Genomic DNA, 23,521 nt, shown 5'->3' with positions numbered 1-23,521 from the left:
GCATCTCTTTAATTGAGACCGGATGGTTACAGTTGGCCGTAACCACGCCCAAACATCAAACTAGCTATACATTCAACCAAACTTCTGCAACAGAAGGCTGTTTGGTGTGGAGGAAGAAGTTTCGCCTACACACACTCGGTCATCCATTCACAAATCTAACAGCAGTTGTCAAACTAGGTGTAAACGATTAAACAAAACCAGTGGAATCTGTCACAACAGCAAAGCGGAACTTCGTAAACTACAAAATCTACTTTGTGTTGTCAATGCATGGATCCAGCGGTTTCACGTCTGTGAACTTCGAAGCCTAGCCATTCTAGCTAGTTAGCCCTGCAGCCTATGGTGTAGCTGCGTGCTTTGCAGTAAGCTGTTTACTGTGGTATATTTTTAAGGGTACAGCAATGTTTGAATATTTTTGTAAGCATTTGAAAGGGTTTTAGTTTTCTGGGATCATGTTTTGTGGTATATTTATGGTTTAAACGATAGGCAAGGCGGCCGACTGGTTAGAGCGTCAGCCTCACAGTTCTGAGGACCGGAGTTCAATCCCCGGCCCCGCCTGTGTGGAGTTTGCATGTTCTAGCCGTGCCTGCGTGGGTTTTCTCCAGGCACTCCGGTTTCCTCCCACATCCCAAAAACATGCGTGGTAGGTTAATTGACAACTCTAAATTGCCCGTAGGTGTGAATGTGAGTGCGAATGGTTGTTTGTTTGTATGTGCCCTGCAATTGGCTGGCAACCAGTTCAGGCTGTACCCCGCCTCCTGCCCGATGATAGCTGGGATAGGTTCCAGCACGCCCACGACCCTAGTGAGGAGAAGCGGCTCAGAAAATGAATGGATGGATGGATGGATGATAGGCAATTATAATCACTTTTAAGGGTGCATCAATTGTTCATAGGAATTGGCTATTTGCAGTTGGGCTAAACCCCTATCCCACGCGAATAGCAGAATTCCACTGTCGTATTGCTTTTATTTGCCTTTTTCAAGTTTTGAGACATTTTTAACATTATCCCTATATAAATCAGAAAATACGGTAATGTTAATGCCTGGCCAATAGTTGATGCCACGTTTGCCACAGCAAAGTAAAGGGTATGTTTACAACAAACTAACATGGTAATAATGTTGTTTACATTTGTATTTTTCACGTTTTATACAGAGAAGTTCCCCGTTCAAATGGAGATAACAATCAACATGCTGTAATATGCATGCCAAGCCATCACATACACATTTCCTCAGTGTGGTATAGGAAGCGTTTACAACACAACAATATAATAATAATAATAATAATATGTTTTTTTATTTGTTTTTCAAGTTTTACTTAGCAACACTATTAAAATGATCATAGCTTAGCTTACCTTGCCACTGGGCCTTTTGCGTCGCATCTCCGCTTGGCTGCAGTGCTCTGTTTTCTCCCTGTCCGCAGTCCCCTCACAAGTAAGATCTGTCGCCTTCACATACTGAGAACATGCTTTTTTTCCTGCCATTTTCAGCAAAATGGCACCTCAGTCTCTGTCTGGGAAGAATTCATACATCGGTGACATCCACACTAATACGGTCATTTAGCCAATTAAAGTATTACTAACTTCTCCTTTAAAGGATTAGACGCTTTGTTAATGTCTTAATGTGATTATTTAAGCACATTAAACGCCAATGCTTGTTTCTTCTATGGTTTTGCCACATCTGGAGGATTTCCTATTAGGGCCGTAGAGAGAAAACCCTGAGTTATGACCCTTGACCCATTTTAATTTGTCAAATCACGGACTGAATATGAACATTTTATGTGGATTTATTAATAACCGTGCTAATGATTTCTGCAGAGGTGGAAAAAGTACTCACACTCTGTATTTTAGTAGAAGTAACAACACTTGCAAACAAAAAGAAAACTGGTAAAAGCAGAACTACATAACTGAAGTAAAAGTAAAAAAGTGCAGACTCTTGACTATACTTATTTCTACTCTCACATTTCTTTAAACCGCATCTAGTACGCAATTAGTGTTGTGCCCTGCATTACCCCCTAACATCTGGATTTTGGCCTGTTTTACTGCCTAACTATTTTTCCTTGCCCGGATGGGGATTCTAGCGCAGCGGATGTTGTACATTTTTGTGAACTGTGGCCCTGTGAAGCCCTTTGAAACGCTTCTGTAAAGGCAATATAAATAAACCTGACTCTGAAATGTGCTTAGGTACAAAATTCAAAAATTATATTTTACTGTCACTTACTATACAATACCGGTTTTGATAACTTGATACAAAAACACAATTGCACACAAAATAGTTTCCCTCCTTTTAACTTGCATAGTAATCGTACTAAGAAATAAAAATCACTGGGGATGCTATAAACGTGTTCCCATAGCTTTGCTAACATTGGGAACTAACGTAACAAAACAAAACAAAGTAAAATTAGCGAACGCTGAATTTTTTTAATGCCAGAAGCTGGTGGGTTTTAGGCTGGTACAAGACACAACACATTTGCCACAAATCATTCCTGGCGCTGACATTTATTTTAAATAACGCTATGGATGGGGAATATCTTGCTTTTCCGAATCTTTTGCTGTCATCGTTAATGCTCCTTGGTTCACGTTACGCCACGTCGCTGGTGTTCCTGGGATTTTCCAAATTCCACCATCTCAGACTCTAAATCTCTATCAGTTAAGATGTCAACCGAGGTTGACTACCTCTCTCTAGTTGGGTCTTTTTAAAGTCGTGTTGTCATAAACATAAAAATAATCAGCCTATTTTGACAAAGAGTAGAATAAATCAAATATAGGGAGTTGAGGTAAAAGATAATCAGAAAAATAAACACAAATACAGTAGCAAAGTATTTGTACTTCCCACTACGAAACTTCTGGTACTGCTTTGCGGTTTGTGTGTGTTTGTTGTGGGCAGATGACTCCACACTGGGGCAAATGATGATCACTAGCATGCCTCAAACAATCCCCAGGAAGTCAGCGTGTGTGTTTTGTTTTTTCGGTCACCTTGCTGGGTTTTTTTTTCTTTTTTTTAATCCTAGTCAGCTTTTTAGTCAATTGAAGAAGACCATCAGGCTGTAATAATTTCGAACGTCCGCGCCATCTTGTCACAGGCTCGGTGCAGCTGCACTACTCCAACTAACGCGTGTAAATCAAGTTCCATAAAAATCACCAAAAAACGCGGGCCTAATCACCAAATTGAAAAGCGAAATGGCACGCTGTCATTAAAAGGGGGGAAAGCTCGCCGCCCTTTTGTAATCCTGCCGCACATAAAAAGCGGCAAGGGCAAACGTTTTAAAGAGGAGAGCACTCCGGCTAATTAAGTCGTTGAACCCCTTGCCCTCGACAAAGATGTCGGTTCGTAGAGCAGTAAGATTCAAGCCAATAGGAGGGGAGTTTGAATGGAAGCGGAGACAAGCGGACCAATCGGAAAGCGGCACCTTGGCGCTGCGTTTGCCAGGATTTCCGCGGACAAGCGTTAGCTCAGGAAAAGGCTAATTTGTCGCCGCTCGCAGCCTGATTTCCGCCATCTGTCGGCGCTGTTTTCAGCGATGTAGAAGGGAGACAACCGAGTTCGCTGTTTTAATAAACAGGTAAAACCTTCATTCTTGTTCTCCGTGCGTGTGTTTGATTGTGATTTGATTGGAGGCTGGCGGCGTCCTGATGCCGGCAGGATGAAAGGGATCCGGGCAGCGTTACTGTGGCAACATTGGAAGGAGGGAAACACACCTCCTCCACTCTTCAGCTCGTCTCACAACAGCAACAAACAATGGCACATCACAAATAGTAACGTCTAATAAAGATACACACGCAAGCTTTTTTGTTAGTCTGAACGTTTAATGTGCCTTTTAGGTTCGGTGTCATTTTATGGAACCAAAAAAATGCAACGAATTAATTACATTTCCATTTCTTTCAATGGGAAAGATGATTTGAGGTACAAGTGTTTTGAGTTACAGAACGAATTAAACTCGTATTTCAAGGCATGACTGTGTTGTGTGTTAAAATATCAAATCCTGATGGTTATAATAGCCCCACGAGAGGTCTTAAATTGGATCAAAGTGGTCTCAAAAAGTCTTAAATTTCTTTTATTTTAAATGTGTAGAAACTATCCACCCATCCCTCCATTTCTGAGCCGCTTCTCCTCACTAGGGTCGCGGGCGTGCTGGAGCCTATCCCAGCCATCATCGGGCAGGAGGCGGGGTACACCCTGAACTGGTTGCCAGCCAATCGCAGGGCACATACAAACAAACAACCATCCGCACTCACATTCACACCTACTATGCTGATGCTAATATATCGCGTATGCGTTTGTGTGTGTGCACAGGACCCATGACCCTGACACGAGGTTCCTTCACGTACTCGAGCGGCGAGGAATACCACGGGGAATGGCGAGAAGGCAAGGAAGGCGCACAATTAAATGTGCGATGCACACGTGTCTGTTGCATGATGACCCAGCTCAACTTTATCATCATCTTCATCATCATGGTCACGCTACACGCATGACGATGAAGACGCTTCACGCGTGTGTAGGTCGTGTTGGTTTTTTCAAGTGCTGAAGCAAGCGCATTGTGACAAGGAGGCCTGAAGGTTGAGCTGAGAGAGAGTTGCGTCATATCATATATGGTTAAAAGAACACACCAGATCACTCAGTCAGCATACACTACTTCTCCCCCTATGACTAGGGTTTCTGTTTCAATCCCGCCTGGTCTGACCATATGCCATTGGTAGCTCCTTTTGCAGAAAGATTCAGAAAAATTGCTGCATCAGACACGTAAAAAGCATTTATTCACCTACACCTTTTTCACGGAACCCATAAAGTGCTAAACTTCAGCATGTATGAAAGTAGGGAAGGAACGGGCTACATTTACTCTGTTACATTTACTCGTGTAACATTTTGGATAAATTGTTCTTGAATGCAACATACTTCTTACTTGAGTATTTGTTAAGAAGAAGCGGTACTTTTACTCCGTTACAATGATCGACACGCTGCTCGCTACTTTTATTAATCAATGATTGCGTGCGCGATCTGTTTTTCGACTGAATTCCACTTCCGCGTCGGGCGCTGTTTGCGGCAATCCCACGTTAACACTGGTGTCGTTTGACTCCAGTTCATCAATCAAACGGTCACAAGAAAGACACATGACCGCACACCAAGCCTTGTCATGTTTGGGGGAGAATCAGCCGCTCGACATGTGTTTACATTATAGACTCTGACACAAAAAAAAAAAAATAGCTTTGTCATGCAGTGGAGTCTTGTGTTTGCCAAACAAAAATTTCAGCCCACTGCTAACTTGAGAAAACACTTTGCGGTAAGTTTTTGTTTTTGTTTTGGCTGAAACATGCATCTTTTGGGGTACGTTCTGTAATCTCTCGCTCGCACACGCATCAATGCATGCGTGCACACACTTTCTCAATAAGTCTGGTCATCAAAAAGCTTCTTCTTTCATTCATTTCACTCAATAAAGCAAATTCTGTATGGCCCTATGCATGTGCTGTTGGTTTTTGGGCACTTAAACATTTGTGGCAGGTGTGTGTGGACTCCCACTGAACATGAATTTGAATGTGATTGGTTATTCCTGAACACAGCCGCATCCCTTTTGTAAGAGGGAGTGCAACCAGATAGATTTTTTTCAAAATTTTATTTAACCTTTATTTAACACGGTAAAAGACCAGTTGGGACAGAACTTCTCTTTTGCAATGGTGACCGGGCCAAGAAGGCAGCAAGTTTAAGAAGTCCAAGTTAATCACATGCAAGATTATTTCAGTTATTTTTCACCTCCACTCTCAAAAAGATATAATAAAATCATGCTGAGTCATGCTCTGATTTAAGTTACTCAACAGCTACTCAGTACTTGAGTACTTGTTTTTTTTCGTAGTACTTTCTTACTCCCACTGAAGTAATTATTTGGAGGGCTAATTTTTACTTTCAGTCATATTATTCTGAAGTAACAGTAGTCTTACTTGAGTACAATATTTGGCTACTGTACCCAAGTCTGGTAGCACTCCTCTCTCTGTGTGTCGTGGGTTTATAAGTGCCACCTTCCCGCCTGGTCTGACTGTACCGTCATTGGCTGGCTTTTCAGTAGCCACTTTCACATAGTTTCTGAAAAATGTGTACAGCAGGGACATATTTCTTTCCCTGTGCGTTTTCACCGAACCTGTCGGATGTCATACTTCACCATGTATTACTCCTCCCTCTTTGATGCGGTTTCTGACCTGTACCGTCTGACCATACGTCATTGGCTGGTTTTTCAGTGGCACCTTTCCCAAAAATTGGGAGTGGTAACAGCAAATATTCACCTGGATCTTTCACACAAAACCCGACAGGTGTAAAACTTCAGCATTTGTTACTCCTCCTCTCACACAGTTTCCGAAAAATTGGCATATCAGAGATGTAACATTTAGTCGCCTTAGCCTTTCACACAGAACTGCCGACATGCCACTGTATTCTCATTCACATAGCTGTATCACAGTGGATCCTCGCATATTTGTGGTTCGCCATTCGCAAATTCACAACTTTGCTTTTTTTTTTTTTTTTTTTTTAGGGGGGGCTTCCTATCCCACGTTATTCACGTCAACGCTTATTCTCGTTTTTTTTTAAATTAAAGGGTAGCTCCAATTATTCATTGTTTTCGCAATCCACAGTCATGCTTGGTTCCTATCCACTCTACTCTTTCTTTAACTTGGATTCGTTTCACTCTCTGACTATAGTTGTTGGGTGGCTTTTCATAGCCCCTTTAACACAATCTCTGAATAAATTTGCTGTATCATGGACATAACATTTAATTGCCCGTGCCTTTCAAACAGAACTGCCATCACGGCCTCTAGCAGATAATCAGATGCATGGTGTCGTTGACGATTGCTTTGGACACAACAGGACAGGAGAAGCAATTGTCAGACATTCAAATTTACACACACCCAAATTCACTGCTTTCCGCTATTCCCTTTCACACAGAACTACCGATTTGGGATCCAGCAAACAGGTAATTGGATGCATGAAGGCGTCGGCAACAATTACTCTCGACAACATGGCGGGAGCAAAGGGTGTCAGACATTAAATTTCACATGCCCCCACACTAGTCCCTTTTCCCACAGCTGTTATGTATGCATAACTCCTTTTTCAGTGGTGTGGGTCTCTGCCTTCCCTGTCTGACTGTGCTGTCATTGGCTGGCTTTCCGCTATTCTCTTTCACATAACCGCCAAAAGACGGAAATTTCCAGGGTTGACTTCAACACCTTTATTCCGTTTCGGTATCTTTGACACAGAAAGGCGACACCGTTGACACCTTATTAGACGATAGGCATCAGTCAGCCTACAGCAGCACCACCAATTGGTCGTTATGTGACTCACTTTGCGTAAACGTGTTAAGTTTCCTTCAAAAAGACGACGTGAAGGTGTAAGCGACGCATATGCACCATATGCCGCATGCCGGGACTTACGATCACACCACCTCAGCCCGTTATTTCTCCTTTCGAGTTTTTGTTGTTGTTTAAACACTTTGGGGCAAGGTTCAACACGCCCGCCAAGGTGCGACGCCGCGAGGGGTGATCATATGCTCACCGCCACGTCAACAAGCAAAATGTGGCAACTGCTTTGGCTGCCGTGTCCTCTTTGTTTTCACTACACAACATTTATGAGACAATAACAACAAAAGCACAGCTGCACGGCAACTTTTGAGCTGTTAAATAGGGCAGGACTTCCGGCAAAATATTTCTGCCACTGCAAGTACTTCCGGGGCCCACAGTCAACATGGCCTCACTCAGTGTTAGATTTTTGTAAACACTATCTGCCAGTCAATGCAACGGCATGCTCCCAAAGTAAAATAAAAGGGGTCAAGTTTCAGCGAACAAAAAGCACTACTCTCGATCATTGTTGTGTACTTTTGTCGTTTTTACATTTTTTTTTTTTTAAATATGCCTTTGTGTGAGGCTTCTATAGTATGAGTCCGTGTGAATGGCAGCCGCCCAGCGCACAGCACAGCTGAGCGAAGCATAGGCCAGGACAAATGAAGAGAGAGAGATCTTTTCCGATCGCGATCGTGTAACCATCCATTTACATCCATTTTCAGTACTGCTTATCCTCACTAGGATCGCAGTCATGCTGGAGCCTATCCCAGCTTACGCTGCGCAAGAGGTGACCTGCACTGGTTGCCAGCCAATCACAGGGCACATATAAACAAACAACCATTTGCACTCACATTCACACCTAGAGGCAATTTAGAGTCTTCAATTACCCTACCATGCATGTTTTTGGGATGTGCGGGGAAACCGGAGTACCCGGAGAAAACCCATGCAGGCACAGGGGAGAACATACAAACTCCACACAGGGGAGGCCGGATTTGAACCCGGGTCCTCAGAACTGTGAGGCAGATGTGCTAACCAGTCGTCCAGCGTGCTAACGGAAAATATTGAGACACATGCTGATTCTGTTTTGGAGCTTGTGGATGATCAAAGGCTGACTTGGAGCCAGTCAGTCCCAAAGAGTCAAGCCACTCTTTGAAGTCACGTAAGTATGACGTAACTCTGTTCCACAATGCATCTCCATGCTTTTCCGGGTGTGCGTACTGTCCCAAGTTTTAACGCAATGTAACACAGGATGGGCAGATAAGATTGCTATGCTCTCAGGGTGAGTTAAATAAAACAATAACCGTTGTGTGGTTGCGGGCTTCCCCCAAATGATCAGTTTTTGTTTTATTTTACGTTCCTCTATTATATTTGTTAGCCTTCCACAAACAAAGCAAAAAAAAAAAAAAACTCTTTTAAATACGGGATACAAGTTCCGATTCTATAGTGTACAAAAGTACGGCAACTTCAAGTCCGGCCAGCTACCGTCTTGCTCGCTGTCCCTAATCAAGTGGCTGGTTTCATAGATTTAAAAAAAAAATGGCTTGCTACTTGAAATCACCACAGAATGAGGGGGGGGGGGGGGGGAAACAAGATAATGTTGTGTTGATGTACTTCGCGTTGCTTAAAGACATTAGTAAAATGTCAATACAGTCATTTGGCGTAGAGATCAATGAACCAGAAGAGGTGGGGCGAGATAGTCCTAAAAACCGGAAGTGCGTGGCAAAACCACCGTTGACTACACTGAACGTTAACATATATTTGATTGACAGGTGAACGGCATAAAAAAAACAACGATATCGTTTAGCGTGATTGTTTTAGGGAAAATATATCGTCTTTAAAAAATTGTTATCGTGAAAGGCCTATATTTCTGGCACAGCTTACAAAAGACCTTACTTTTGTCTTTTTCCTTTGTTGCGGATTCACAGGGGAATCCAAAATGACCCCAAACGTCAAATTAAAAGTTGAAGGTGCTGGCTTCACACCGCTGCTGCTTGTTTTGGTCGAGTGTGGCGGTCGTCCATACAATGCAAATCACACGCAAAGTGCCCCCCACGAGCTGGGACAAAAAATGTATTTGGAGGATTTGTTGACTCAATATTAAATTGGGTCGGGGAATATTCCGATGCATCAATTAATCGATATTTCTGCCCACCTGTATATTACGAGAAAAGATATAACAAGATTAAAGTCATAATATTTTGAATATATTTTTTTCAAGAAAAAAGTCCTAATATTATATAATAGTACATGCTTAAAGTCAAAATTTATAATCGTACACTTTTCCAAGAAAAAAAAGTATGGAAATAAATGAATACTTTTGGATTTAAAAAAAAAAAAAAAAGTAAAAAAATATTTTCAGGTAAAATCCTTTTAACAATAAAGTCCTAATATTACGAGAAAAATACTGAATATAACGAGAGAGAGAAAGTCCTAATGTTATGAGAGAAAAAAGGTTGTAATATTAAAAAAATGGCCTAATATTATTCAAAGTTGTATTTGGGAAAGAAAAAAATGTGTGTGTGTGTGTGTTTGTTGAATAATTCAGCTGGCGATCAGGTTACAGGAAGTAGGTCACCAATCTTCCACGACAGCTGGTAGCCTTTTTAACGCCCACTCGCAAATTTAGCATCAGCAATTAGCCAGAGACGTTGACCAAAAGAAGGTGAACCACAGATTACATTCAAACTGGACGTATCAAATCCGACCACAGGACATTATCCGAGGATAATCTATCACTCAAACCCATGTTCTAGCAAGCAAAATACAACAACATTTTTATTACTATCGCAAATTGTCAAGGATACCAAAATCACTAGGTGCTATAAATGAAAAAACAAAGAAATGTCAAACCTCAATGAACTCTGAGGTCTTGTGTAAACATTTCAAATTGTACTACCTCAGTGATGTCCGACTTAAGAGGTTCCACTGCATTTGTCAATGAAGTGGTCATCTTACGAGGATAAAGTCCTCAAATTGTCCTCAAACTGTCTACATCAAGCAATTTCCACTGGAAAAGATCAGAGTGCCACAAACCGTACAATACGGACATGTCCGCTAGAATATACTCGTCTGCAAAAATGTGTTTAGGAACAACTGCTGTCTGGTGAAAATGTACCTTACACTCACACAAAGGTTAGTTAGTCAGTCTGCTATTTAGACCGTACGTAAGTTGATCACTTATATTTGTTGTTGAGTGAGTCAGTTAAGGCCTCTTTATACTCCGGCGCTCGCGCGGCCGACAACGCCCGCATTGCATCACGTGACCGACGAATTGGCCCGCGCGGCCCCTCTGCGTCACTTGAAACGCACACGGCAAAAATTGTAGCCGCGCGTAGAATGCCGCGGAGATGCTCGTGATTGGTCCGATTTAGTCACATGCTGTGATGACGTACTCAGAGTGCCCCTTGATCGATTTTGCAGGATAATTAAACGTATCATCTGGTCATATAGGTCCATTTGTTCTAGCAGACACTGATCCACGGTCGCCATTGTTGTTACTTTGTTCTTGTTACGGAAAGGAAAGTAAAAACGGCTAGCGGAAATGGCCCAAAAATGCAGAGGAAACTCCATCCTGTGGTGTCCTAGCCAATACCAACCGTAGCGACACCCCCGACTTGGAGGTGAACTGCAGTACATTTTCAAAACTACGCGCGTGGGTTGCGCTCGAGTCAAGGCAAACTGCGTGCGGGATAGCCGCAGTGACGTCAGCGCGGTCACCGCCCGCGCGAGTATAAAGAAGCCTTTAGTTTCTTAACTAGTCAGTCGGAGAGTCAGTTCATCAGTTCGCTCATTAGTCAGCTAGTGGTTCAGCTAGTCGGTTACTCAGTTTAAAGATAGGTCAGTCAGGCAGTTAGTTAGCTAGTAGATCCTTAGTCAGCTAGTGGGTTAGCTCGTCTGTTGGCCTGTTAGTCAGTTTAATCAGTCAGTTAGGCAGTTAGTTAGCTAGTAGGTCAGTTGGTCAGTCATTTAGTCAACTAGTACATTGGTTGGTTATTTAGTCAGTGAGTTAGTTGGTTAGTTAGTAAGTTTGTTACTCAGTCTGTTAGTTTATTATTGAGTAGGTTGGTTAGTCATTTAGTTCGACAAACTCCTACTAGGGAATTCACCAAAAAGAGCCCCAATCGAAAGCAGGTATTCTAGGCAGATAGGCCACACTTCAGGGTGAAAATCTTGATTTTTCGCCATTGCTTGTAAGCAGAGCATGGTGTTGAAATTTCACCATAAAACACTACAGTGTCGGTAGCAACCCCTGGAAAATACCTCCTGGTTTCTCTAAAAGCTTCCATTAGCCTTTACATACTTAGTGGTGTTCGGTTTGGATACACACACACTTAAATATAGAGTATATATATCTGTGCTGTGGATATTCACATGTTTCAGAAGAGCAAAGAGATCTGGAGTTAGTTTGTCCAAATCTCTGGTCCAAATCACCCGCTGAGATTAGAGAGTGAGCTGCACCCTTCTGACAGATGGAGCGTTAATTTACATCGCCATTAGCAAACTGGCTGGCCGCTATAAATCTGCCTCCAACCCCTACAACCTCCCCCTTCCGTAACACCCCTCCCACCCCCCATTAGCCACCTTCCCTATACGTTCCCTAAATGCCACTAAATCACGTTCCTCACTTAGAACTCCTGCGAGGAACCTGCAGCCACTCACCAGCCTCGTTTGCTAACGAGAAGTCCTCGTTGCTCTCATACCCCCGCTGGGAATATTCAAATGTGAAATGAGACTGTGGATGTTGGAATATTCAGATGACGTGGGGGGGGGGGGGGGGGAACTCACGAGCTAGCTTTCTTCTCATGCACAAAGGCCTTCATCACATGCCATCCAGTCCAGCATTGATCTGAACACCCAAAAAAAAGAAACATATTAAAACCAGCATAGCGCCTTCTTTCACACAAAGCCTCAAAATGATGGTCTTTGACGCCATACACTGCCCAAATGCAATGACCAAATCATGAGATTCTCACAATTTCGCATCGTACACTTGCTTCCTTTTGGGACTTAATTTGATGAATGCCCTAGTAAAATATCATCTAACTGACATGCCGACCTACTACCTAACTGACTGATTAATATCTCTCACTAACTGGCTAACATACTGAGTAACTACATGACCGACCTACTTATTGACTGACTTAGTAATTAACTAATTATTAAACTAACTAACAGACTGACTGACTAACGAACCAACAAATTGGCTGACTAACTAACTGACTGATCAAGTAACTGACTGACCGAGTAAACGACTGACTAGCTGACTAACAGACTGACCAATCTACTAACTTACAAACTGTGTGACTCACTAACAGACTGACTGAGGAACTAACAAGCTGACCTACTGACTAACTAAATGACTAACCAACTGACTAACAAACTAAATGACTGACGGGCTAAATAACTAACCTACTAACTAACTATCTCATAGCTTAGCGTTGCCCATCTGTCGAGTTTACCTGCTTCGTCGAAGTACAAACCCAAAATTGCCCAAAATGGTTGACATCCTCTTCAACGTTGGGCATGGGTCCTTACGACATTTTCGTGTGTCCAGTTAAGATAGACATATACACCCGATTTCGTATTAAACAAAACCGGGGTCGAGGGCAGATTTGTTTTTCTAACCTTCCCAGTGGTGTTATTGAGTGAAGTTTGGGATGTTGTGTAAAATACTAACATTTTCAAAAGGATGCCTTGGCTTGCAAAAATCTGTCTAGGATTGCCTGCTATCTAGTGGAAATATATGTATTTTAGCATTTCCCAACACAGCTTTCCAAAACTCCCTTAGTAGCACAAAAAAACAAAACATTTGGCCATTATCACCACTTTCACCAATCAACATGAAATTGGGCCAAACAAGATGCATGAAACAGTCTGAAGGAACCATGCCTGAAACTGAACATAATTTTGTATTATTATTATGATTATTATTATCATTGAGTGTGGGCAGAACATGGTGGCGAAATTTGATGACTTGTCATAAAACACAAAAGTACCAGTAGCACACCCTGGCAATATTTAAAAAAAGAAATGCTGCAGACGCTAGTTTTAGTTTCATCATAACAGGACGCACACAAAAAAAGTGAACAGGAAGTCTTCCGTTTTGGTTTGAAGGAAGAAATTGCAGGAAAACTCCAGGGCTCGTATTTTGACAAACTCCTGCTAGGGAATTTACTGAAACGAGCCACATCCAAAACAGATGTGCGACACAAGACGGCGAAAATATTGACTATTCGTCATTGCCCTTGGACGTAGCATGGTGTTGAAATCTGATGACTAGTCATAAAACATAAACGCATCAGTGGTGCCCCTTGGAAAGTTAGAAAAGAAAAAAATACCCCCTGCTACCAATTTCACCGCTCAACACAACATTGGGTAGACTCCTATCATAATAAATTGCTTGAAAAAGTCTAAAGAACCCAAGAAGTTGACCATTTTGCTTTGAAGCAGACATTTTGTAGTGAATTTCAGGGCTCGTCCGTTGAGGAACTCCTAGGGAATTCACCCAAATGAGCTCCAATCAGAAACAGGCATTCTAGATTGACGGATGACGTTGAATGGCAACGCTTTCTTGCTTATGCCATCTACTGTAGGTGTCAAAGTTTGAGGATCATAATTTAGGAGGATTGTCCAAGAAAAAGTGGGGTTTGAGGGCCTGTTTTAACTTGGCACTGGAAGTTTCTCGAAAGCTACATTGACGTGAATGTAGGCTTTTTAGTTTTGCCTGTGGTGTCACTCAGCCGTGACGTCTTACGACAAAGGCTCGACTTAGGTTAGCTGGAGTGCACACACGCGAGATGTGACAAAGTGGTTTTGTCAATGGCGCACCGCGGGGACGTCAACCGGGACAGCTCGGAGACCGCCATGACAGGTAGTGTCATTCTGACGGGATTTCACAGCTCAAATCTGACAGACAAATAAAACCCCCCAAAAATACAATTCATCTTCGCTCAAGAAGAAGAGTGTTGCCGTGTTTATTAGCGTTTATGAAACACGCTTCTAAAAATAATCACCAGTGATGTCAGAAAGAAAAGACTGTCTTGATCATCCACATCACGACCACTTTCATTTCCATTTGTGCTATTATTTCTTCTATTTTCATTTTTCCTGTCTCAACACTTTTCTTGCACTTGCTTTAATCTCTGTGGAGCTTTCGCACACTGCATGTGCCATTCATTCAAGTGGAGTCTGAAGGAATTGTTTTAAGAATTCACCCAGTGAAGCCAGTTTCACTTAGCAACATCAACTATGGTAGACATGTCTATCATGAGTAGACCCACTCATATCATATCATATCTCAGGAAGCCATAGCTGAAAAGATATAGGAAGGCAGCCATATGTTTAAAGATGAAATTTTAGGAAAACCTGGCCTCTTTTCCCAGGGTCCTTTAAAGACCACCCCCTAGAGATTTTGCGTGATTGCTACCAAATTTAACAGTAAGCTGTGAAACGTTTGACTTCTGGACGTTGTGTGTGGGAAGAGCATGGCAGATAAATTTGATGAAGTGATGTCATCCCGGTGAAAGAATTTTATATTATTATTAATATTATTATTGAAAAAAATATTAAATGAAGCCCCCGCAGCCAATTTCATTTCACATCTGGTAGGCATGTCTATCATGAGTAGACCCACAAAGGTATGTATTCAATAATTCTCACTAACACAGTACGTCCTGTTGTAGGTCTGCGTCACGGTCGCGGCCAGCTGACTTTCAGCGACGGAACGTGCTACACGGGCCAGTTTGAGAATGGACTCTTCAACGGCTGCGGCTTGCTGGTTTTCGCCGACGGCTCCAGGTCGGGTTCTGATGCCTCCTGCTGGTCATGAGAAGAACTATTTTGGACATCCTGTCATTAAATGCCGAATGTTTTCTGGTGTTGTTAAGGTATGAAGGGGAGTTTGTGCAAGGGAAGTTCCAAGGCGCCGGCATCTTCACGCGTTTCGATGGGATGACATTCGAAGGCGACTTTAGGAGCGGATGTGTGGAAGGTTCTGGTACGACAAGTCCGTTTCTCACTGCTTTTTTTCCCCTGTGTCATTGTTCTGTGTGATAGATATTGGAATAGTGGTTAATGTTGATCAACAAACCTTTTCCCTAACAGAGGTAGTATCACAGGTGTAACAGGAGCCCCTTCAACACTGGTCATCCTAGCCTGCTTTTTCCTGGCTCGCTGTCATGTGTGTAAGGTAGCAGTTTGGGGGGTTGAAGTCGACTCGACAACTGTCGTGTCAGGGGTGTAATCGTAGTGGGTGGGCGATATATATCGCCTTCGATCGTGAATGTTGCATTTTACATCATCGAATATTCATACTGTCTCTAAAAGAAAATAACTAAACGGCTGTACGGACAGCATAGGAGGAAAAGAGAAAGGAAGAAGTGCATAAAGTCTTCATCCAACGATTCAGTGGACATGATTCAATCATGTGACTCAGGGGCAAAGAAAATAAACTCTCGCTTTCAAACCAGTGGGCAGAGCAACCTTTTCAGGAGTTTAGCTGCTTAACAAGTAGGTGAACTGAAACAATGGACCTCAATGGAACGCATGTAGTCTATAGTTTGTTGTTGGCCAACTGCAAAATGACACAGGCCACTAATGTACATGCTGGCTTCCCAAGCGCGGCCAGTTTAAAAGTGAAACGAAGAGAATGGACCTTGCTGTTTCGATCGTATAGTCACTGGATCATTCATTCCTAATGGATAACATTTACGAAGAAGAATGTACGCTGTCAAAGTCATCCCGACTGCTGGTGAGGCTAATGGAGGAGCTAGCTAGCTTAGCCCTATTGCCGCAGCTGTTTGTAAGTAAATACTTTATTTCGCTAACCTGTCATCGATCACCCACTGCTTTACTTATTTGAACCGTGTACTGCATTACCAATATCAGCTGCTAAACTTATTACCGGGAATGGAAAACAAGATTCTGCGGTCATGACGTCACATATCATCCATCATTTCAAAATTAGTGTGTGTGTTCACGTGCCAATGAGTGTAAAGCTTGATATTTTTTTCATTTCATGCTTCATAAGAAACAACTAGTCATGTGGAAGGCGGCACAGTGGCCATACAATATTCTTGTGCAATGTTTTGTAGATGATGTATGAAGCACTTTAAAAGATAAACAATAGCTGTTGGTCTGAAACGCTGCATCTATCAATAAATGTCCTGGGAAGCAAGTAGAATTTATTTAAAAGTTATATATTTTTTTTAAAGTTATAAGATATTTTAAATTTGGCGGCATTTGGTTAGAGCGTCTGCCTCACAGTTCTGAGGACCGGGGTTCAATCCCCGGCCCCGCCTGTGTGGAGTTTGCATGTTCTCCCCGTGCCTGCGTGGGTTTTCTTCGGGCACTCCGGTTTCCTCCCACATCCCAAAAACATGCATGGTATGTTAATTGACAACTCTAAATTGCCCGTAGGTGTGAATGTGAGTGCGAATGGTTGTTTGTTTGTATGCTCCCTGCGATTGACTGGCAACCAGTTCAGGGTGTACCCCGCCTCCTGCCCGATGATAGCTGGGATAGGCTCCAGGACGCCCGGGACCCTAGTGAGGAGAAGCGGCTCAGAAAAATGGATGGATGGATCAGATGTGTTAGTATGAGCCCCTTTTACACCCTTCATTGAAGACATTTTTTCCCTGGCTTGCTGTTGTCTGTATAGAGGTACAGGAATGGGGTTTAAAGTTGACCTGCGAACTTTCCGGTTTTTAAGGTAATATCAGAGGTGTAGCAGGAGCCCCTTTCACACTGGCCATACAAGCTGTATTTTACCCAGCTCGGAGTCCTGTGTGTAAGGTACCATAATGAGTTCGACTGGTGCTGAAAGCCAAAACGGATCAAGCATATTTTGTCAAACGGTCATCAGGTGTGTGTTTTTTTTTAGCAGTGGCCAAATGAGGAGTCCTAAATGTTGTCATGAGGTTAAACATTAACGCAGTGTTTGGCTAACATTTAACAGAAACGCTACGCCACTGACTCAAGTCCAAGCCAGGTCTCGGTGTGATCCAGCACTGATCACACAGGCCCTACAGGTGTCAATCATCAGCTTGAAATACAAAACAAAAATATAAAAAAGACTATTTTTACATTTTTATCCACATCTGACCCAGATTGCAATGTAACCGTAATGTGAAATTTGACTTAATATGTCCAGACAATGGTCACTTTTTGGTATTTATTATACTAATTCTAATCATTGCATGGAAAAGATACGTTTTGTTGTGTTGATGTACAAACCCAATTCCAATGAAGTTGGGACGTTGTGTTAAACTTACGTTGTGTTATCTTATCTTGTCTTTGTAGTGTATTCAGTTAAATATAGGTTGAACATGATTAGCAAATCATTGTATTCAATTTTTATTTATGTTTAACACAACGTCCCAACTTCATTGGAATTGGGTTTGTACAATATTTGTGTGTTTTATTTTCTTGGATCAGAAGACATTTTGAATCTGTATTCAATTGGACCTCGTTCAGTCCCCATAATAGTGTTACATTTATACATTTTACACGTGACAAATGACTAAGCCTCGTCAGCCGTCTCTTGAGTCCTTGATGGGTGAAAGTGTTTTAAAATGTTTTGGGGTTTTTTTAAATACAGTGAACCTGTTTATTGCTGCGGATACGTTCCAGACCGTATAAAAAAAACATTTAAACTTATTAAAACATACTTTTAAAACATCTACATGTATTTGAGCACACAACTGTAATCATAAAAATGTAGCAGAAATACTGTACGTACTATAGTGTCATTATCTTAAATATTGTATGAAGGTACGCTTCTTTAAGATGCGGGGCCTGGTGGGGTTGCCTGTGATGTGGGTGAATCTGCGTGTGAGTGACTGGGCGTGAGCTGTGGCAGACAGCAGCTCCTCCATGAGTGTGCTTAATGTGTTTGTTTTTTTGCTGTTCCCCTGGCATTCAATAAACATCTGAAAAGTGCATCAGCGACTCCTTTCCCACTTCCGAAGACATTACAATACTTAAGTAGAGTATTTTCTAACAACCCGTAAAATTGCTTTGCTAAAACGCAACATAGCGGACGTTTCAACGATGAACAGAAATATAGCGAAAGGAATACTGTACAGCTTGATGACTGAAAGTGGTTTTCAAATGTGTGTGTACGTCACAGGACTGTTAACGTTCGTGGACGGCGGTCGTGGCAGCCATGAGGGGGTCTTTGAGAGCAGCCAGCTGACACGGCGGGAGAGCAGCAAGGTGGCGGTCCAGAGGGCTCAGGCGGCCGCCGCCAAAGCCCGCGCCCTGGCCATGTGACACGGACCACAACAACTTTGCATCCCCCTCGTCTGTTTCCACAACAACCACCTCGTAACGTAACCTTATATGTTGATTTTCTTTCTTCACTTGGTTTTTGTTGGTGTCACTGATTCTGGATCAGCCAGCCGCCTACACAGTGGTGCTACACGATTCACGCTCAGCTGACCTGAAACCAGTCAACAACTCAAAAGTGCATTCAGAGGTCGTTTTTCTGCAGCGTCTCCGACTCCAAAACAAAACGTGTTTACATCTGTCCGAAACGCTGCGGCTACATTGACCACTTTAGCAGCGAAGCACTGTGACTTGGTCGTCCTGGTTACAACACTGCATGGGTTTATATTTGCAATGACAAACAACTGTGTGTCATCCGGATTTGTATTAAAGCCAGTAATGTTTAAAACTGGAATAGATGAAGGCAATTAATTGAATTTTGCTTGAATGCTCTACACGAACATGTTGTGCATTAAACTCTAGTAAAGGGGTTATGGGCAGCCCAATGATTTTTTTTTTATTTATTTATTATTCAGCCCCTGAACCATGTTTCAATTCGGAACATGCAATTTGGTAGACATGTCTCTCATGAGTACACTCGGAGAACAATTCTATTCTAAAGAGACGCAGGATTCTGCCATTTTGGCTCGAAGTGGCCATTTTAGGGTCAATGTGCAGTTGCGCTCACAACCCTCAAAAATTAGCTTGCAATGTTTTGAAAATTCAGCCCCCGAAATCAGTTTCACTTAGCAACATAACCTGGAAACAGCCACACATTTTGGCCATTTTTCGGGGTCCTTCGAAGACTAACTCCTACTTTAGATTTTATTTGCTGACAAATTTGAACCACATCAACTAGACAGATGGAAGACCATTTTCATCAGTGCGTGTGGACAGAGCATGACCGTGAAGTTTAAGAACTCGCAATAAAACACGTAACTCAAATGAAGAGGTTGTGGGTGCCCCTTGCATTTTGTTTATGTAGTACTTGATGCCAGTTTTGACATATGATAGATAAAAGTGTGACGTAACCATGACCAAAAAGACGCAGGAAGACTGAGGTTTTGTTTTGAAGGCGTCCATTTTAGGCTCATTTTGGACTTTAAAAAAAAAAAAATAAATAAATTATACTTTTTGTAGGCATGTCTATCATGAGTCGACCCAAAAAAAAAGTCTCAGAAAGCGATGCCTGAAAACAGCAGTAAGTCAGCCATTTCCTTTTAAGGAAGCCATTTAAGGCTCATTAGGCCATTTTTTTGGGGTTCCTTGAAGTTTGTCCGACTCGTACCAAATTTGAAACACTAGACGAATGTGGGCATGTAAATTTTCAACCATTTCAGTTTTTATCATAACTAATCAAAATTACCTCAAAGTCCTGACCTTAGTTTAAAGTCACAAAAATGTCATGGTGAAGTGTTTATTTCCACTTCATAACCATAACAACCATGCATATGGACCCACACCTAGCCAAGAAATGCTAATACTAACACACTTCCGTCGACCGCAAAAACACCAAAGCAGACCTCTCATCGGTGCTCTTGAAGCACGAAGTCCAGGCAGACTTCTCGCCTCGCCCGATCACTCGGTGCCCTTTCACCGCCTGGTCTGATCCCAGACCAGCCGCCATCAGTTACCTCTGTCTCCCTCAGTGCCAACCACCCAGTGCCAGCCAGCGGCTGCTGACCCAGGATCAGTGTCTCGCAAATTAGTTCGAAGTGTCTTCTCAAAATATGACCGTACCGAGTCAACACTTATGACTGAATAAGAATATTTTTAGGTGCAGCGGTACCATGACTTACGAGCATCTCAATTTAAGAATTTTTCAAGTTACGAGCCATCGCTTGGTCAATTTTTTTTTTTTGCTCTGCGTTACAAGCGAGTTTTGGATACACCGCTTGCTCAAGTAAAGTGGAAGAAAATGAAGGTTGTTTGGGAAAGGAGAGGCACAGTTGCTGATGTGCTTTCAGATCATTTTTGAATGCTACAAACAGTCAAACACAGACGCAAGCAGCAAACATTCACACTGAACTATAACCGGCCAACCAGACTCAAGCTGCGTACATCACTCACTATGCCACACCCCTTAAAGGTACACATCCAACACAAATACTACAGCGCATACAGTTATTACACTTTGTAAAACCAGTGTTTTCTCATTTTTTCATGCAATACAGTGATATTTTCCTTTTTTAAAACACAAATCAGATTGGTTTTTCAGTGTATTCCAGTGGGGAAAATGTATTTGATATAGTAGATTAAGTTGTGAGCTGAAGAAACAAATTAAATTTGTATGTCAAGGTACCACTATATTTATTTTTAATTCATGTTATACTTAAGCACATTTTGATCTTGAGTATCCACAAGTGTTCACTTCTTTCATTGTTTGTGTTGTGACGCTAACGAGGCGTGTGATGAGTTCCAATGAAGTCGACGTGCCTGCTGGGAATTGTGTACAGTATGTGTCTTTGTCTGTGGGTGTAGGGTGCGTGCGTGCGTGCGTGCGTGTGGTGTTAAACAGCAAATGAAGTCAATTGTCAGTTATGTGATTATCAGAGAGCGCGTTTAATTTGGGATGCAGTTTGCGTGTGTGGGGGGGGGGGGGGGGGGGGGGGCGATCACACTCTTTTAATTGGCTCTGGGATCAGAGACTTGACGACTGTTACTCTTAAACGGCACGTGTGTCAGTCCACTTGTATGTATTGTCGTACGTGTGCTTGTGTGTTACACAACTGGCACTCATAGAGGATCACAAAAGCCCTTTAAAAGCACCTAAAAGCCACTTCACAGCGTCCAAACAACATTCCGGATGCTTCTGTTGCGGTCTGTACAAGCTTTGAGGAACTGTCGCTCATTTTGGGGGGGAAACACTTCTGTTTTTTTGTTTTGTTTGTTATATCATTATACATTTTAGTATCAAGATTTATTTTTTTCCTTTTTTTGATTTCTTCATCAAAAGTACAGATAGAGTAAATCCACACTTGACAATCCCGATTTGCTCAAACTCTGTAAACTGGCATTGAGTCTTCCATCTGATCACCATCACAGCCCCCAGATTTTGGGGGTCTGACGATGGGTTGTGAGAGCCTGTTCATTATTGCTCTCAGCTGTTAGTGGTTAGTGATTTCTGTTGTTGTTGGGATAGGCGGCGTTGTAAAATGCATTCATTGTCAGGAGCATCATTTGACCTTGTTTAGCTTGTTAGCATCCGTCACAGATTTGTGTTATTTTGCTAGGCTAATCTGGAAAAACAACTGGCGATTTCTTGTATTCTGCTTTGAAAATAACAATTAGCATTTATGCTAACTGCTCACCATTAAAAAGCAGACAGTGTTGGTTTAAATATTACAAAAAGCGCTTGTGCTAAAAACAATTACATTTACCAAATGTGAATATTTGTTAAAACAGTGTGTTTCCCAAATGCTCGACTGTTCCTTTTAGCTTAAAATAAGTCACTGCATTTATACTTTATGTACTTTAGATGTCTTTTTATGTGTGTGTTTTGATTTTTTTTAAAATGTTGACAAAATTAAAAATCAATCGATGTGTTTGCCAAAAGTGAAAATATGTTGGAAAGTCTTGAGTGTCCACTGTGTGCCTGAAAAAAAGTGACTGTGCTTTGAATCCTTGAACGCCGCCCTCTTTACATAACTGTAACATTATTTCATTAAACAAGACTTCAACGAAACGGTCGCTACCAAGACTTGCGAATGATCAAATGTGAAGACACAGAAGGAGAGATTACGATCATTGTAAAATAGAAATATGCTGAAATGACAAATGTAAAATGGAAAAGGATGAGTGAGTCATCTTAAAATAAAAAATGAAAAGACTTACTTGGGTCAAAAGTCTTTGGGATCAAATATTAACTTTTGTCAAGGTTTCACTCTGAAGAGGTCATCTTGTCCTTATGGCTTTACAGTAGTGTTAATACTGTATCTATGATACGGTGTTAAAATTAATTTTAAAGGTTGTTTTATGTCAAAAGTTATTATGTTCCACATCACTATGGAATATTTGGACTAAATGTACTTAACACTTTTAATCACCTGTTACTTGCATTCTAATGAATGGAATTCATATCAGAATGTCACTTTGTTGTGTGTGATTAAAATGTGAAAGAAACTACTGAAAAACATTTATTTTGTGGGCTTTTTGTTTTTTTAACTCTTTTCTGGTCAAAAATGTTTTTTTGTTTTAAAAGTTCAAATCCAGGCGGCACGGTGACCGACTGGTTGGAGCGTCTGCCTCACAATTCTGAGGACCGGGGTTCGATCCCCGGCCCCGCCTGTGGGGAGTTTGCATGTTCTCCCCCGTGCCTGCGTGGGTTTTCTGCGGGCAATGCGGTTTCCTCTCACATCCCAAAAAACATGCGTGGTAGGTTGATTGAAGACTCTAAATTGCCCGTAAGTGTGACTGTGCGAATGGTTGTTTGTTTATGTGTGCCCTGCGATTGGCTGGCAACCAGTTCAGGGTGTACCCCGCCTCCTGCCCGAAGATAGCTGGGATAGGCTTCAGCACTCCCGCGAAAATGTATATTACCAGTATTGTAATGATGCAGTTAAAAACACAATTTGAGATGTCACAAAACTCTTACGTCAAAACTGGACAGTGTTACAACAATTTCACTTTAGAATGTTTTGTACTACATTTCCATTTTTGCATCTTACTCATAGATTCACTGGATTGATCATTGGTCATAACACGCTAAGAAATATATATCACCAAGTTAGGCTTTTTGGTCCAAAATAATTTAATATCAATGTTTTCTGAATAAAAAGACAAGTGGAAAAAATCTGAATCTTGCACCATTAATCGCACATTGCACACATTCAGATCAATTACATTTGAAAGAAGACGGTGTGAAAGCATCCCAAAATTTGCTGTATGTATAAACAACATGCATCTACACATTTTGTAAGCCTATTTTAAAACAAAGTAACTTTAGTT

General features: G+C 41.8%; 1 protein-coding gene across 1 annotated transcript; it reads left to right on the top strand.

The window, feature by feature from the left end:
- Positions 1–3,113: 3,113 nt before the first annotated feature.
- On the top strand, positions 3,114–22,404 carry LOC133476784 (MORN repeat-containing protein 4-like). Its single transcript, XM_061770643.1, has 5 exons — positions 3,114–3,555; positions 4,287–4,358; positions 14,992–15,106; positions 15,196–15,305; positions 18,438–22,404. The coding sequence occupies exons 2-5, from the start codon at positions 4,292–4,294 to the stop codon at positions 18,578–18,580; spliced, it is 435 nt and encodes a 144-aa protein (XP_061626627.1). The 5' UTR covers positions 3,114–3,555; positions 4,287–4,291; the 3' UTR covers positions 18,581–22,404.
- The last annotated feature ends 1,117 nt before the right edge of the window (positions 22,405–23,521 follow it).

This window comes from Phyllopteryx taeniolatus, chromosome 4 (assembly GCF_024500385.1).
Source record: "Phyllopteryx taeniolatus isolate TA_2022b chromosome 4, UOR_Ptae_1.2, whole genome shotgun sequence".
NCBI classification, from domain to species: domain Eukaryota; kingdom Metazoa; phylum Chordata; class Actinopteri; order Syngnathiformes; family Syngnathidae; genus Phyllopteryx; species Phyllopteryx taeniolatus.
The sequence above is the reverse complement of the archived record's forward strand: the minus strand, read 5'-3'. Positions and strand labels throughout refer to the sequence as shown.